Below are 14,649 nucleotides of genomic sequence, written 5' to 3' on the forward strand. Positions count from 1 at the left end.
TACTTTTACTTAAGTAGGCTTTTAAAAGCAGGACTTTGACTTGTGATGCAGTATTTGTACATTTTTGGTACTTTTACTTAAGTAAAGGGTCTGAATCCTTCTCCCACCACTGCTGGTAAATGCACACATATAGACAAACTATTACACTATTATTACGGTGGATGTACAATGATGATGATGATGAGGAGCAACAGGCGTGTCTCATTTCCAAAACAAGCCCCCCCCCCCCTCCCTCCTCCTCCCACCTCTCACACAGCCCGGTGATGACGTCACGTCGCCTCGTCGCCTCTGTGTTTATTACGGTATGTGGTTTTTAAGGAGCAGCTGCTAACTAGCATCGAGGCTCGCCTTCAAACATGCTCTGATTTCACAGCTGGCAGGTAAGAGTAATTAATCTCCACACACCGACGACACACAGACATCCTAGCGACCCCCGTGTTCATTTTTCAAAACTGCTGCGACAAAACAACCGAGCAGTGAGAGTCGTAAACAACAACCGAAGGTCGTTTTTTTTTTCTAGCTAGCAACGGTAGGCTGGTTAGCTCGCAAGCTAACTTAGCTCGCTAACTCTGAATTAACTCCATAACAAGTAAGCAGTACACCGTGCTAGCTTGCATAACGAGTGCCATTTTGTGTAAAAGATTAAATGTCGTGTATAAAGGCAAACATGACGGAGAGAAAACAGTGTTGACATGGTCGTGTGTAGCTTGGACATAGCTTCACTGCTACAACAAACAGCTGTTGACCAGCCCTGATAGCTGCTGCGGCTCTGATGAATAACTTTCATCCCGAAGTAATGACCTTTCCTCTTGCTAATATCACCCTTTTTTTTAACCCTTAGGCGATGTTAAAGCATCTACATACAACGTTAAGTAGCCGTTGAACTTTACAACACTGCTTTGTAGTTTGTTTTTATGTAAAGATTAAAGTAAATGTGAAGAAACCTGAGGGTGATGTAAACTGTTATGCAAAGCAGCCTTGTCCTGATTTGTTGGGGCTTTTCACTGCTGCAAGTTCAGAGCTTTTCTTAAGCTTTTAAGAACCAAAGTTTACATCCTCTTTTGTTTTCTACTGTCATCATGTAGGCGACGGGAGGGGTGGGGACATATGGACAAAATCATCTCTCATGGTAGCTATATGCAATCAAACAGTGTGATATTAATATATACAGAAAATTAATTGGCAATTATTTTCATAGTCGATGAACTCATCATTCTTCTTCAAGTAAAAATACCAAACACTGGCTAGGACCAGCCTCTGAACTGTGAGGATTTGTTTTCTATGTCTCACTTGTTAGTAAACTGAATATCTTTGGGTTTTGAACAGTTTGTTGGACAAAACAAGATCATTTGCAGCCCTAATAATATGATGCTACAGTAAATTTCCTCGAAATCAACTGAAAAACAGTTTGTAGATATAATAACCAGATATGAATGTATGTATTTGGGTATTCCAGCTATTTTTCTAGCTATTAGTCACACTTATGCAAAAAAATCCTGCAAGTCCAATATTTTCATAAAGCAGCCCTGCTCACTTATTACCATATTGTTCACAATAACCTAAAGCAACTAGAAACAATAAAAGGGCAGACACCACAGTGTAAACAGTAATGCAGAATCTCCGAGGGTTGATAAATTTATATTGTGTCATGGTGCACAGTGTTATATCCCCCAGCTCTACCATGTAGTGAGTGGAAAAACTAAATGTGAGCCAGTTATTGAAGATAAAACTGAAAGAAGTGATATTAGATCAGCTGAAGAGTAGACATCATCATTTGTAAAACAAAGAATGCATGTTAATTGTGGTGATTTTGTGAAAAGCCAGAAATACAGATGTGCTTGAGGGCCCTTAACACTGTGTTTAATTTTGCTTAAATGTTTTGCTTTGTCTTGCCTTTGAATCACATCTTTTTCGTGTCATGTTCTCCAGGTTTGGAGGACAGAGATGGCAGTGTGTGCACTGACCATGTTGGACGGGATGGAGGAGGAGGTAATGGCAGCAGGCGGCGTGCTGCTCTTGGTCCTGGCCCTCGTCTTGGCTTGGCTCTCGACCCACGTGGCGGATAGGGGAGACCACATACTGGGCACCATCCTCACTGTGGGCGCTCACGCCTCTCTCATCAGACTGGGAGGCCACGACAGCTACAGTGGAGGGTCTCCCAGCACTGATACGCCTGAACAACAGACTCCTCCGCCTTCGCAGGAGAACAAGCCGGACGATGGCGAGCCGGGGACTGAGAGAGGAGAGAGCGAAGGGACGGGGGAGGGAGCTGAGGGGGTCAGGACAGATCTACTGCTGGACATACGGAGCAAACAACCGCAGGCTGGAAGACTACATACTTCTGACGAGGAGGATGATGAGGTTGATGAGGAGGAGGAGGAGGATGATGAGGAGATGGAGGAGGAAGATAAAAAGATTATAAAGCATATCCCAGTGTTGTCCAGCAGCATCTCCACCACCACCACCACCACTACTACCACTTCAATTTCTGTCCGTCTGAAGTTTTTAAATGACACAGAGGAGGTAGCTGTTGTGAAGCCACAGGATACAGTGGCAGTGCTGAAAAGGTTAGTAAAACAACCTCAAATATTGATTTTTAGATGTCGAACATAAATCTGCAATATGTCTTTTACCTCATTCTTTCTCTCCTCTTTTCCAGTAAATACTTCTCAGGGCGGGAGCATCAAATAAAACTCATCTATCAAGGCCAGTTGCTGCAGGATCCGAAGAGAACTCTCTTATCCCTAAACATCACACACAACAGCGTGATCCACTGCCACATCTCCCAGGCCCTGCACGAGGCCAGCCCAGAGGAAGGGGCTCAGTCTGGGGCAGGAGCTGGAGCCGGATCAGGAGTGTCCGGAGGATTCAGGGCTGCAGGTGTCGCCATTAGCACCAGCAGCCTGGTGGTGCCTGTGTTTGTGGTGATACTGGCTGTGGTTTGGTACTTCCGCATCAACTACAGGCAGTTCTTCACCGCCCCTGCGACCATCTCCCTCGTGGGAGTCACTGTGTTCTTCAGCTTTCTGATATTCGGGATGCACAGCCGCTGAAAAAAAAGGCGGAGAGGGCTTACAGCTGAATGTTGTGAGGTGAAAATAAAAATAACTATAGCGGCGGGTGGCGTCTGGAGAGATGGACTAATCAAAAGGGGCCTCGTTGCAGATGCCGCAGCTGATTGGATTCCTGCAGTGTGTGTAGGAGGTTAGGTGAGCCAGTTTGTGCATGTAACAAAAAAAAAAAAAACAACAACAGATGAGTGATTGTACAGTATGTGTGGGGGTCAACAAAAATCTGAGTTCAGCCTAAACTGAATCATAATTTAGCTTCTCTTCAAACATGACTTAGTGGTTCACACCATGTGACCAACACTCTGGCTTTCTATTGTTAGCTCTTTTACTGTTGCTGGGGATTCAGATGTTTTCCTGTGTCGTCGTTTTTTTAAGGCCACTGTTTCTGTGTTTTAAAGAAAAAAAGAAAAAAAATTAACCAATAGATGCAAGAATCTAAAAACCTTTTGGAACCACTCACTATTGTGCTGTGTGTTTAATTCTTTTACCATTACTTTGCGTTCTTTGAATGATACAAGCTGTCTGTAAGCAAATATGGACTGTACAGCCGCCTCAGTGCAAAGCCGAAAATTTTGAATATTTTTGTTGGTCGAGAAATACTGCTCTGTAGAAATAGGCTAATTTAAATAATCGCTAGACATGAAAATAGACACTTTTTGAAAGTATATTGTAAATATATTGTGTATTTTCTGTAAATAAAATGATAGAATGAATCAGATGAACCTGCATCTGGCACTTAAAGATTTGGAGGGGACATTGAACCCTCCTGATTATGCTGGACTGCTCTGGCTTCAGTGATGTCTCAAATTAAAGCATTTAAAACCAAAGATGACTCTGGATTTGTGTGTTTGTTTGGTCTCTAAAGAACTGAGCCTCTGGGTGGAATGTCTTTATTTATATACAAAGATCAGTATGCATGGCAATGAGGAAAAAATAAAAACAAAACATCACATTATGTTCATATACAACAGTCATTCACACATGCACTGACTTGTGCTTGTGCATGAAAAAATATTGCAAACCCACACAATGACCCCTCTGTCATTGCACTCTGCGTACAGATACACAAAGAGCCACAAGAGAACATCAGCAGTTAGCTTCATTCACGAAAATATGGCTGCAGAGTCAATTTATATCTACCAAAGTATTTGTAAGAACAGTTCAATTTATCTTTAGTGCACATCACAAGACTTTACCGAAAAGTATTTAAAAGGACAGTCAATGTTACTACCGACCTTGACAGAAATAGATGTGGAAAAATTTTAACCATACAAGAAAGAAATCAAATCAGGCTTTGTCAGATTGTCATGAAAATGACTTTTGAGACTTGAACTGAAAGTGCTTGACTTAAGGGACTGTACAAAAATTATTAGAGTGGGGAGGAGGGATAAATCTTATATTTCATTAAAAAAACAACAAAGAACAAGACCCTCCACAGCTGTATAAATGCTTTCATTGGACCTTCCCATTGACAGGAAAGGTAGTGACACCCTTCCTGTAATATCTCGTGATTAAATATTAATGACAAACAAACCACCACGGGATAACAAATATAAATTTGATATTTTCATGCTAACGAATAAGGCTGGAAATGTTCTATATTTTTTGTATTATCAACAAATCTCATGTGCAGAGCCAAACCAACAAAGAACTGATCCTACTCACAAGTATTGTGAGTATATCCAAAGCCTGCTTTTGCCAAATGAACATTACGACCTGTGGCGCACACAATAACTATTTGATCTTTTTTTTTAAAATAAATATCTAAAACAGGGAAATGACATCAAATATAATCTGGGATGAGAAAAAGTAAAAAGACCACAGTCCCACCTACCACGCACTCAATCATTTTTATACAGCCCCTGTTTTGTAGCAATATCCTGATGTACAGAAATAAAAAAAAAATTAAAAAAACACTCTTGTAGTTTACTATGCACTTCTGACTCTACAATAATAACAGCAACAGTCAAGTCTTTTGGTTTATAAAGCCAATTTATCAGAAAAACAAACAAAAAAAAAATGCTTCTCTAAGACATCAACTGTGAAAAGTGGCAAGTACAAGATTGGTGAAATAGTGCATCTGATCTAAAGCATGTAAAATACTCCATCTTACAACTTTTACATTAGACATTGTTGATTATAGGCTTACGAGATGCAGACTTATCACTCATGATCATGAATGACAAGCAGAACTGCAGCACTGATCTGCTTGTTATGTGATTTATAAGCACAAACTGAGTGAAAAATACACGAGACAGTTTGGTACTGAGGAAAGAAAAATGGCGTCAAATTCATGATTCTTTTTTCCATCTCACACATCATACATACATACATACATGTACTGTACATGTGCCCCAAAAAAAGCCCACTGGCTCAGCAAATATCAAAATCTGCATTTACACACACACACACACACACACACACACACACACACACACACACACACACACACACACACACAAATAATATACACATCACTTCACAGGCAGTGAAAAATATAAACTTAAATATATTGTTGATGTAAACAAAAAAAAAAAAAAAGTTGAATATTTAAAATGGCACACTTACTTTCACAAAAATGTCACATTCTAGGATGCATAGATTTGTGAAAATATAAATGATTACACACACACGCCCTCTAACCACACACACACACAACACGAAAAACTGACACTCAACGCAAGTCAGCATACTTATGTACACACACACGCACACACACACACACACACACACACAGAGTGCAATACAATGCTAGAATTAAAGAGCCACCGATAAGTACTCCAGTATACGTGTGTCAAGTGTTAAATTTGAAAGCAGTCGTCTCCTCACACCGAGTTGAAGAGTGAACTGAACGCTGAGTCTAAAAAGAGGAGACAGGTCACGAGGTCGCAAACACCAGCGCGGTACCTGAAGGTTTCAGAAAGTCACATTTGAGAGTTTAAGACCTTTTTTTTTTTTACGCTGTTTGAAAATAGATTCAAGTTAGCGAGCAAAAAAAAAGGAAAGCCTATTGTGAGTCACTAATGAAAGGTCTTAAAATTGAAATAAACTAATCAAGAATTCAAATACTTAGAGCTGATTTTGTACAAACCCCAGTTCTACATGCATTTAACTTTTGGATAAGAGTGGACAAATTAAGACGTCTAATTATGTCGAACAACTTTGTTGTCGTTTTAAGGCTTTAAAGGTGATAAAGTTGTTTTTTTCGCACCAAAAACACAGTAAAGATTAGTTTTAAATGGGGATTTTGAAAAAAAGTATCTACATTAGTTTAACATCAGGGAGATAATTTTGGAGCTGCTTACACTTTATGGCCAAAACTATGTGGACACCACATGTGGCAGATTATTTTTTTACAGTTTGGTCAAGGCCCCTTGCTTTCAATTCATGTAAATCTTAATGCTGCAGCATAAAATGATAATTCAGACACTAGTGTGCTTAAAACTCTGTGACAACCATTTGTAGAAGACTCTTTCCTGTTTCAACATGTCAACGCCCCATTCACAAAGCCAGATCTATCAAGAAATGGTTTCCCCGGTTTGATGTGGAAGAACTAGTCCGGCCTCAACCCCATTCAAGACCTTTATTGTCCAACATCAGCGGCCGACCTCACTGATACTCTTGGGGCTGAATGGTTGCAAAATGAATATTAATACACATGGTTTTGGAATGACAACAGTCACATATGGGTATAGTTTTGTGGTATCCACATATTTTTGGCCATAATGACTTAATTAGGAGGAGGACACACTTTCTGATTTACAGTTGGAGCCCACTGTCAGTCACTAACGCAATAGACTACAAAAAACACCTAAATCCATCTTAATGAGACCGTCTGAGTTGACCTAAAAGTCCAAAATTACTAGAATTGCAGGTTATAAATTCTTGTTTAGGGTCGAATTTCTCGAATATGTCTGCAGATACTGATTGGACTCTGTGACTGGCCACAATTTTTACAACACTGTGAATCATTAAAATGGAGACGCCTTACTTTTAAAGGCTGAAAGAACGACTAAATCAAGTTTAATCCCAAACCTGTTCAGACCTGCAAATATAGGTATGAAAGGAGGGACTGGATGAAGAAGAGGCAAGAGCTGGTCAGACAGATAAGAGGGATTACGCTAGTTTAAATCATCATAGATACTCGAAATAGAAGGTGCTGAGAGTTTAGGCCTCTTTTTTTTGGTCGATAAGCTGATATTACTCTGAGAGCTGCTGCTGCCGCCTCCAGTCAGACATCCACTTCCTCCTACGCCTCCTCCTCCGCTGTTCAAACCAAGAGAGGTCCTCTTCTTTTTCTTAGGCCTCCTAGAATCTGAATGGTTGGTGCCTGAGAGAAAGACGGAAGTAAAAGAGGGAAAACTATGTAGTTGTTGCCCTTAAACTGCGTCAGAAATCTTTCTTTTTTTTTGCGTGTTATTTCCTTACTGGCTTTAGATGAGGCAGAGTCAGTGGGGGAAATATCTGGGGAGTCTTCCCACTGCAGGCGACTCATCAGGGTCTGCCCATCTGGAATGTCGAAGCTGTCGTTCTCCACCACAGCGTCTGCGTCAGGCAGCGACGGCCTATTACATGAAACCCAGACACAGTCACTCCCTGTTAGACATCTCACACAACTCATGACATCCAACTCACAGCACCGTCCAAAAAACAAAGCTGTCCATATATTCCTAATGTGAAGTCAAGGAAGAGTTAAAGGAGTAGTAAGAATTTTTATTATCTCTACTGCAGCACAACATCTCCCCACCCACTCACATTTCAAGACACTTTTTCACTCACTTTTTCTACCCTCCATGGCAATATTGCACCTTTTTAGTAACAACCGGTTTGATCTCGGACCTAAATAGTTACAATTTGATTGTAATCAGTCACAGGCGGGCCGGAGGATTGCAGAGTGGGAGTTTTTCCACACACGCTGATGATAGCAGACCCCAAAATATCCTGTATGTGTAAGTAGGTTTGTAATAAAAAGAAAAATGTAAAAGGAAAATCTGTTACTTGCACTCTTTACTTATATGAAATAATGGATTGTTGGTCCTGGCTAGTAGCACCCTCAAGGATTTCAATAGATTAATATAAAGCAGAGTGGAGCCTTAAGAGTTTTCTTTGCATAGGAATGTTATTTGGCAACATCTAGAGGACATTTTCTGGCAAAAAAAGAGTAAGAACTGAAATTTGAGGACACTTTGATAAAGCAGATTGACATTTTACAGTTGAAAAATCAAGTTAATTTCACATTCTTGTGTTGCAATTTCTTATTACTTATTGGCTGACATATACACAAATACTGATATATCTGCAATACGCTAAAATCAGCCTAGCTGATAGCTTTGGCAGGTACCACGGCAGAATTCGGTGAATCATGTGTCACATACTGATCGGTACATGTGCTCCTCCACTGATACCCGATGTGTGTCAGGGAAACCCCCTGGTGGTAATGTAAGACCTCTTCCAATGATAAAAGGTCACAGAACACTCAGTGCCCCTTCAGGTGCAGCGAACACTTTTAGAGGACAGCTGTAACACTTTGCCAGTGAGGTGTTATGTGCAGAGAGGACGCCCTTTGTACCAGAGTATTCACAACACGGACCACCAGCATCGCTCTGTTCTCCTCTCTGGCAAAGGCGACCTAATCAGAAGCAGCGAACTGTATCAGCAAACACCTGCACCATGAGGGTCACAACACTCACTCAAACATGACTTTTGTTAAGTACACTTATGGGGTGGAGGGTAAGGAAGGGGACAGGGCACACTCACGCGGACGGCCCCAGGAGGAACACCCTGACGGCCCTCCTCTGTTCGTCCGTGTGCTGGGGACATCGTTGAGACCTGGTGGGACACAAGGTGGCATTATACATCCCCGACTGACGGCCACCCCCCGCCACACAGCTTCACGTGTCACCCTGCCTGCCTATCTACAGTCACAGGGAGGGGAGGGAGGGAGGTGGGATGGACTGCTGTGGACACAGTCAGTGACCAATCAGGTGGGGGAAGAGCAACAATGAGGTGTTAAAGGTTATGAAATGTTAGAGGTTGGTCACTGACAGGGTCCTACAGTTAAAAAAATAGCTTTGTGTGTGAGATCGCTTTCGTTTCTGAGATCTTTGCAGACTTTGGTGTATCACTTTGGGGAGGAATTAAAAAGCCAATCGCTGGTCCAGAACAAAATGAATTACGATGTCGTACTGAGTTGCCACTTGTGTTCCCCTTAAGTTAGTCCCAACATACACGATCATTTTCACGCAGATGAAACTGATCGTGTTTCAAAGAGTTTCAACATGCAAGCGTGACTGTCAGTTTCAGACAGCATTTTGAAGTGATTTAGTTTTCATGACAAAGCTTCACAGAAACTGCGGGACATAAAAAGACACTGACCTCAGACTAAATGACACAGTGACACCAACACAAGGCCGGTTAGAGAACCTAAATGTATCCCGCATCATGTCAGATATTAGCAACACAAAAGCAGTTAACTGTTTTTCCCCCACAGTGGACAGGTTTTTATCACTAGTTTACCTCCAGTATGTGTCAGTTGATTATACAGTAATTACCTGGTACACATCTTCTTGGTGTGCTCTGAGATCACCCCGCATTGCTGCGGAAAGAAACACTAGTTTAATGATCAACAGTTGTATAATAAAAACAGGAGAGAGCAGTAAAAGTGACTACACACTTGGGCGCATTAATGATAGATGCTCACCGTTGTCAAAAGGGACCTGACTTCATCGGGGCCTAATGTTTCGTAGCTGATGCCAGTGTTGTAGTTGTACTGAAAGGCAGATCAAGAATATAAGATAAGAATATAATAAGATCAATACAAATTGAGGAACGTTGCAGTCTTGGAGGCGACATAGTCAAAGAAGGAACTTGTCACCTTGTAGGGCTCCGAACCGACGCTGCTCCCGAGCTCACCTGAAAAACAAACAAAACATTATAATCGGTCCTCTTTACTTATAACTTATACAGCATTAAAACATTATAATTTAAAATGTCTAAACAACAAGAGATGGCTTATGCTTGGTGGGTTTCCCCTTTCTGTATACTAGCGCTGGGCAATATATCGATGTCGTGATATGAGACTAGATATCATCTTAGGTTTTGGATATTGTAATATTGTGATATGGAATAGGTGTTTTCCTGGTTTTAAAGGCTGCATTACAGTAAAGTGATGTAATTTTCTTCAACTTACCAGACTGTTCTAGCTGTTATATTATTTGCCTTTATCCACTTAGCCATTATATCCACATTACTGACTATTGTGTTAATATTTTGTAAAAGCACCAACAGTCATCCCTACAATATTATCACAATATCAATATCAAGTTATTTGGTCAAAAATATTGTAATATTTGATCTTGTCCATATCGCCCAGCCCTACTGTATACATAAAGGCTTCAATCAGCATTCAATAAATTTACTTGAACCTCAAACCGCCATGTATCTTTTGGGGAAAGTACACGGCTTGGTATCAACAAGCCACTTCTTTTTTTTTCTATTTATTCAATGATAACAGGAAGAAAAGAACTGGGCTGTGCTGACATTTCGGCGCTGCACAAGTCAGTCTAAAAGGTGAACCTTTTGTTTTCATATCTTCTCAATCACGGCTAATAAATGTTGTCTACACAACACTGTGGTTAGACAGCAATTAAAAAGCAGGTACACAATTTCTACTTCCTGTGACTGAGGAAACCGAGAGCACAGGACATCCTGATCTACAACACAATGACTGCTGAATGTACACGTACAACATCTACAGCGCATTCAGAAAACAGCATGGACCGAAACCTCTTCACCACACCACAAACTTAATACCTGATAAACTCACCATTTTTATGTTTTAGAGATTTAGATCTTCTTGGTGAATTTTGATTCTGCACAGAGAAAAATTAGATATTACAGCACACATTCACGTAACAGATTTAATCCGAAATTATCTGCAAAAGGTAAAACGAATGCAAGAATACCTTATCTGACTTTCTCTTCTTGGCTGTAATAAGGGAAAAAAAGGTTATTATGTGAAAACAATCTGGAGTTTTGCTTAATTGTTTTCTCCACACAGTGGCTATTAATCGATTTTCAATTACTCACATTTTTTCTCAGCTCCATACGACCAGTCATTATCATTGAGGTCATCGTTGTCCTCCTGATCGCTCTCTGATTTGCTCATGTTATTATTGCTGGCTAGCCTGTTAAAAAGAGAAAAACACCACAACAATCAAATAATCTGATCAGATGTTTGGACATATTTTGAATCAATACAAAATTTACTCCTGAATGACCCTTAGTGACTGACCTGCGGTTGGCGATGCGACTGCTGTTGCGTCCCATGCCGAGACATTTCTCCAAGTGTGGGGCGAAGCGAGAAGCCGCTATCAGTCTTTTGCAGTTGGGGCATTCACACTCTTTGTTCTTCCACTGATTGTACACCTGCCCGAATATGTCAACTCCTGGTTGGTCCACAATTTCTGGAAGAGTAATAAATGGCGCATACTGTAAGCTAAGTCACCAAAGAAAAATATAAACAGACGAGAACAAAGTAGAAGACATGACACCAACCGAACTCCTTCATGCTCTCTTGGTCTGTTTCATCCAAGAAGAAATAGCCCTGTTTCACAGCACGGTGTACCTCAAAACACAGGCCCAAACAGGCATCTTCCACCAGCTCCGAGTAGATGTCATGGACCAAGGCCTATAACACAGAGGATACAATTTAACACCAAATACAAACCTGATGTCTATTAAAACATCAGCTGAACATAATGTTTGTATAAGCTCACCTCCAGCCTGGTGTTGTCTGGGCCTGACAGGGGCATATCCTCCATTTTCATTTGCAAATCTGTATGGGAAATCTTGATAGTAAGGTAACAAGATGCTGACCTGAGGATTCAGAACAGAACAGAAAAAAAATTAAGATGATGCTATACACAGCAGGCTTACAAGTAACAGGTTAAATATCCAATGTCTCCTGAAGGGTACGGTTTATTGGACACATTATTTACCAAATACTTACTTTGAAAATAGCTATCAACACTTGTTGCACATCTCTCTTCATTCTGTTGACGAAAAAGGAAAATATATACAGTATATGCTTTGACCACTTTCACTATATGGGAAACTGGTCTCAGACTTTTGGAGCCTACTGCATATATGTATATATAATTCCTGCTAATGTCATATGTTAGATATTACATATTAGGCTTATTTTTCTTACGTTAATCCTAACAAAAAAGGTAAAATATGAGAGAGCAAGCAGGCAAAACAAATCATGGAAATATTGATAACAGCAATATCATGATTAACATACTAATGAGTGCCATAATGCACTATATACTTGCTAAAATAATAAAATATCAATGCTATGCAACATTATAACGTTAGCTCAATGTCTCAGGTGCCGCTAACAAGCATTTTACATCTTAATTAATAATATAACTATGAACACCATAAGGTAAACAAAAACTAAAACATACAACATCCATCTTAACTTGAGGTTAACAACAAATTAATAATATTAACGCATTAATATTAGCAAACTCAACACTGTTCAACGCCAACTAACATTACTTTTTAGTGTTAGCATCTGCTAGCTAGCTAGTCCTTGTCCTCTACACGTTTGAGATAAAGGAAAAGCGTTGGTGACATGTTGCTGTGATAAAAAGATACACTGTAGTGAGGTTATATTTTTGTTTATTTATTTATTTATTTATTTATTTTTACCGAAAGCTGTTTCCTCTTACCCTGTCATACCGCAAACTCAGCCTGAACCAGTTTCTGTGAGGGAGGCAACATCACCGCCGTGTTGAGTCCACAAAAAAAAAAACCAACAACACATCAACAGGAAACTCGGTGTTCAGCAACGTCCATCGTAATATCACAGGAAACACAGAGACCTCGTCAAAAGCGTTTGTTGTCGCAGTAGAAGATTAAATTAACGTTACAAACCCGCCTGACACCGAGGACGGAGGCCAGCAGGCAGCAGCGTACTAAACAGTCACAAAACAAAACAACCCGCTTCCGTTTCAAACCTTCACAATAAAAATCTGATCCTCTATTCATGTAAAAGTACCAATACAAGTAAAAGTCCTGCATGAAAAATATGATGATGTAGTTAAAGTATTGCAGTAAAAGTGGTGGTTTCGTCCCTCTGACTGATATATTATTATATATGACATCATTAGATTATTAATACTGAAGCATCAGTGTGGAAGCAGCATGTTATTGTTGTAGCTGCTGGAGGTGGAGCTAGTTTCAACTACTTTATATACAGTTAGCTAGTTTAGTCCACTGGTTCCCAACCTAAGGGTCGAGCCCCTCCAAAGGGTCACCAGATAAATCTGAGGGGTTGTGAGATGATCAATGGGAGAGGAAAGAAAGTTCTGATACACAAATCTGTTTTCAGTTTTTGGGATTTTTTTGCTGAAATATTAAATATTTATCGAAATGAAAGCAAGCATGTGAGAAGCTTAGAAGGAAAAATCACTATTTGGTGGAGCTGTTAACAACTCATAGACATCTGAAATGTGACCCCGACTACACACTGCTTTTTGTAAGACGTCAAAAGCCAAAAAGGTTGGAAACCACTGGTTTCATCTTTAACAATGTGTTTTTAAAAGCTTGTTATATTATCTATTGTGTCAAATCTTCATCTGAAAAGTAACTACAGCTGTCAAATAAATGTAGTGGAGTAGAAAGTACAATATTTCCCTCTGAAATGTAGTGGAGTGGAAGTATAAAGTAGCATCAAATGGAAATACTCAAAGTACAAGTACCTCAAAATGGTAATTAAGTACAGTACTTGAGTAAGTTCTGCAAACTCTCAAATATTACAAGCTTTTGATCATATTTGTGATTTTTTTTTGACTATTTTGTAATAGACTTCATTATATTAGTGTCTCTAATAATATTCTGTCTGCCTCATATGTGCATGTGACTGCCTGGGGTAAACAAACATGAGTAGAAACACTTCTCAATATAATTCAGTCCAATAAAACTGCACAGTGGTGGAGGAAGTATTCAGACCTTTTAAAGTCATAAATAAAACAATGTAAAAACACTTAACTACGAGTAAAAGTCCTGCATTCATAATTACATTTAGACCAAAGTATTATCAGTAAAGAGGTATTATCAGCAAAATTTACTTCAGTATCATGCAGAATGGCCCCTTGTTATATTATTACATGCATATTATAATAAACTTTATAATAATAAATTAACAATAAACCATATTCACACTGCACTTGTGCAAAACAGAGTTGCAAAGTGCTTTACATGGTTGAGGTAATGAAAACATATCAGGGCTGCAGCAGAATCACACAATTTAAAAAAATATACAAAATAAAATGGAATAAAACAGATAATAAAACAGATATGGCATGTTGAAAATATAGCAGTATGTTAACATGAAAGGCTTTTTATTTTTTTTTTTTAAAGATTTTGACAAGATTTTTGAGAAGTGATTTAAAGGAAGTGATTCTGCAAACCTTATACAGTATATTCATAATACAACACATTTTTTTAAACTATTATTAAAAGCATCCTATACACATGAGATCATCAAATAGGCCTGTCATATTTCTAA

The 14,649-nt window shown here is 39.5% G+C and overlaps 2 protein-coding genes across 6 annotated transcripts; one reads left to right on the top strand and one right to left on the bottom strand.

Annotated features, from left to right (window-relative positions):
- The first annotated feature begins 238 nt into the window (after positions 1-238).
- On the top strand, positions 239-5,520 carry tmub2 (transmembrane and ubiquitin-like domain containing 2). Of its 4 annotated transcripts, none has more exons than XM_042393913.1 (3): positions 239-302; positions 1,930-2,567; positions 2,660-5,520. In XM_042393913.1, exons 1-3 carry the CDS (start codon positions 264-266, stop codon positions 3,051-3,053), a joined length of 1,071 nt encoding a protein of 356 aa, XP_042249847.1. In that variant the 5' UTR covers positions 239-263; the 3' UTR covers positions 3,054-5,520. The 4 variants fall into 4 exon arrangements, with proteins under 4 accessions (XP_042249847.1, XP_042249849.1, XP_042249850.1 ...); XM_042393915.1 differs by having other exon boundaries at positions 293-380; XM_042393916.1 differs by lacking the exon at positions 239-302 and adding an exon at positions 393-589.
- Positions 5,521-5,661: 141 nt separating this feature from the next.
- atxn7l3a (ataxin 7 like 3a) lies at positions 5,662-13,061 on the bottom strand. Of its 2 annotated transcripts, XM_042393993.1 has the most exons (14): positions 12,809-13,061; positions 12,082-12,124; positions 11,849-11,948; positions 11,628-11,760; positions 11,365-11,536; positions 11,160-11,257; positions 11,036-11,058; positions 10,897-10,942; positions 9,946-9,983; positions 9,772-9,840; positions 9,623-9,666; positions 8,829-8,900; positions 7,500-7,636; positions 5,662-7,401 (listed from the first exon to the last, which is right to left on the bottom strand). In XM_042393993.1, the coding sequence occupies exons 3-14, from the start codon at positions 11,897-11,899 to the stop codon at positions 7,193-7,195; spliced, it is 1,092 nt and encodes a 363-aa protein (XP_042249927.1). In that variant the 5' UTR covers positions 11,900-11,948; positions 12,082-12,124; positions 12,809-13,061; the 3' UTR covers positions 5,662-7,192. The 2 variants fall into 2 exon arrangements, with proteins under 2 accessions (XP_042249927.1, XP_042249928.1); XM_042393994.1 differs by lacking the exon at positions 8,829-8,900.
- Between the last annotated feature and the right edge of the window lie 1,588 nt (positions 13,062-14,649).

This window comes from Thunnus maccoyii, chromosome 18 (assembly GCF_910596095.1).
Source record: "Thunnus maccoyii chromosome 18, fThuMac1.1, whole genome shotgun sequence".
Taxonomy (NCBI): Eukaryota; Metazoa; Chordata; class Actinopteri; order Scombriformes; family Scombridae; genus Thunnus; species Thunnus maccoyii.

Coding starts and splice junctions, on each gene's coding strand:
- atxn7l3a (XM_042393993.1), bottom strand. CDS start 11,899: ATGAAAATGGAGGATATGCCCCTGTCAGGCCCAGACAACACCAGGCTG. Junction 11,761..11,848: donor CAGACAACACCAGGCTGGAG/GTGAGCTTATAC, acceptor TCTGTGTTATAG/GCCTTGGTCCATGACATCTA. Junction 9,984..10,896: donor ATCTCTAAAACATAAAAATG/GTGAGTTTATCA, acceptor TTTGTTTTTCAG/GTGAGCTCGGGAGCAGCGTC.
- tmub2 (XM_042393913.1), top strand. CDS start 264: ATGACGTCACGTCGCCTCGTCGCCTCTGTGTTTATTACG. Junction 303..1,929: donor TCGCCTCTGTGTTTATTACG/GTATGTGGTTTT, acceptor CATGTTCTCCAG/GTTTGGAGGACAGAGATGGC. Junction 2,568..2,659: donor ACAGTGGCAGTGCTGAAAAG/GTTAGTAAAACA, acceptor CCTCTTTTCCAG/TAAATACTTCTCAGGGCGGG.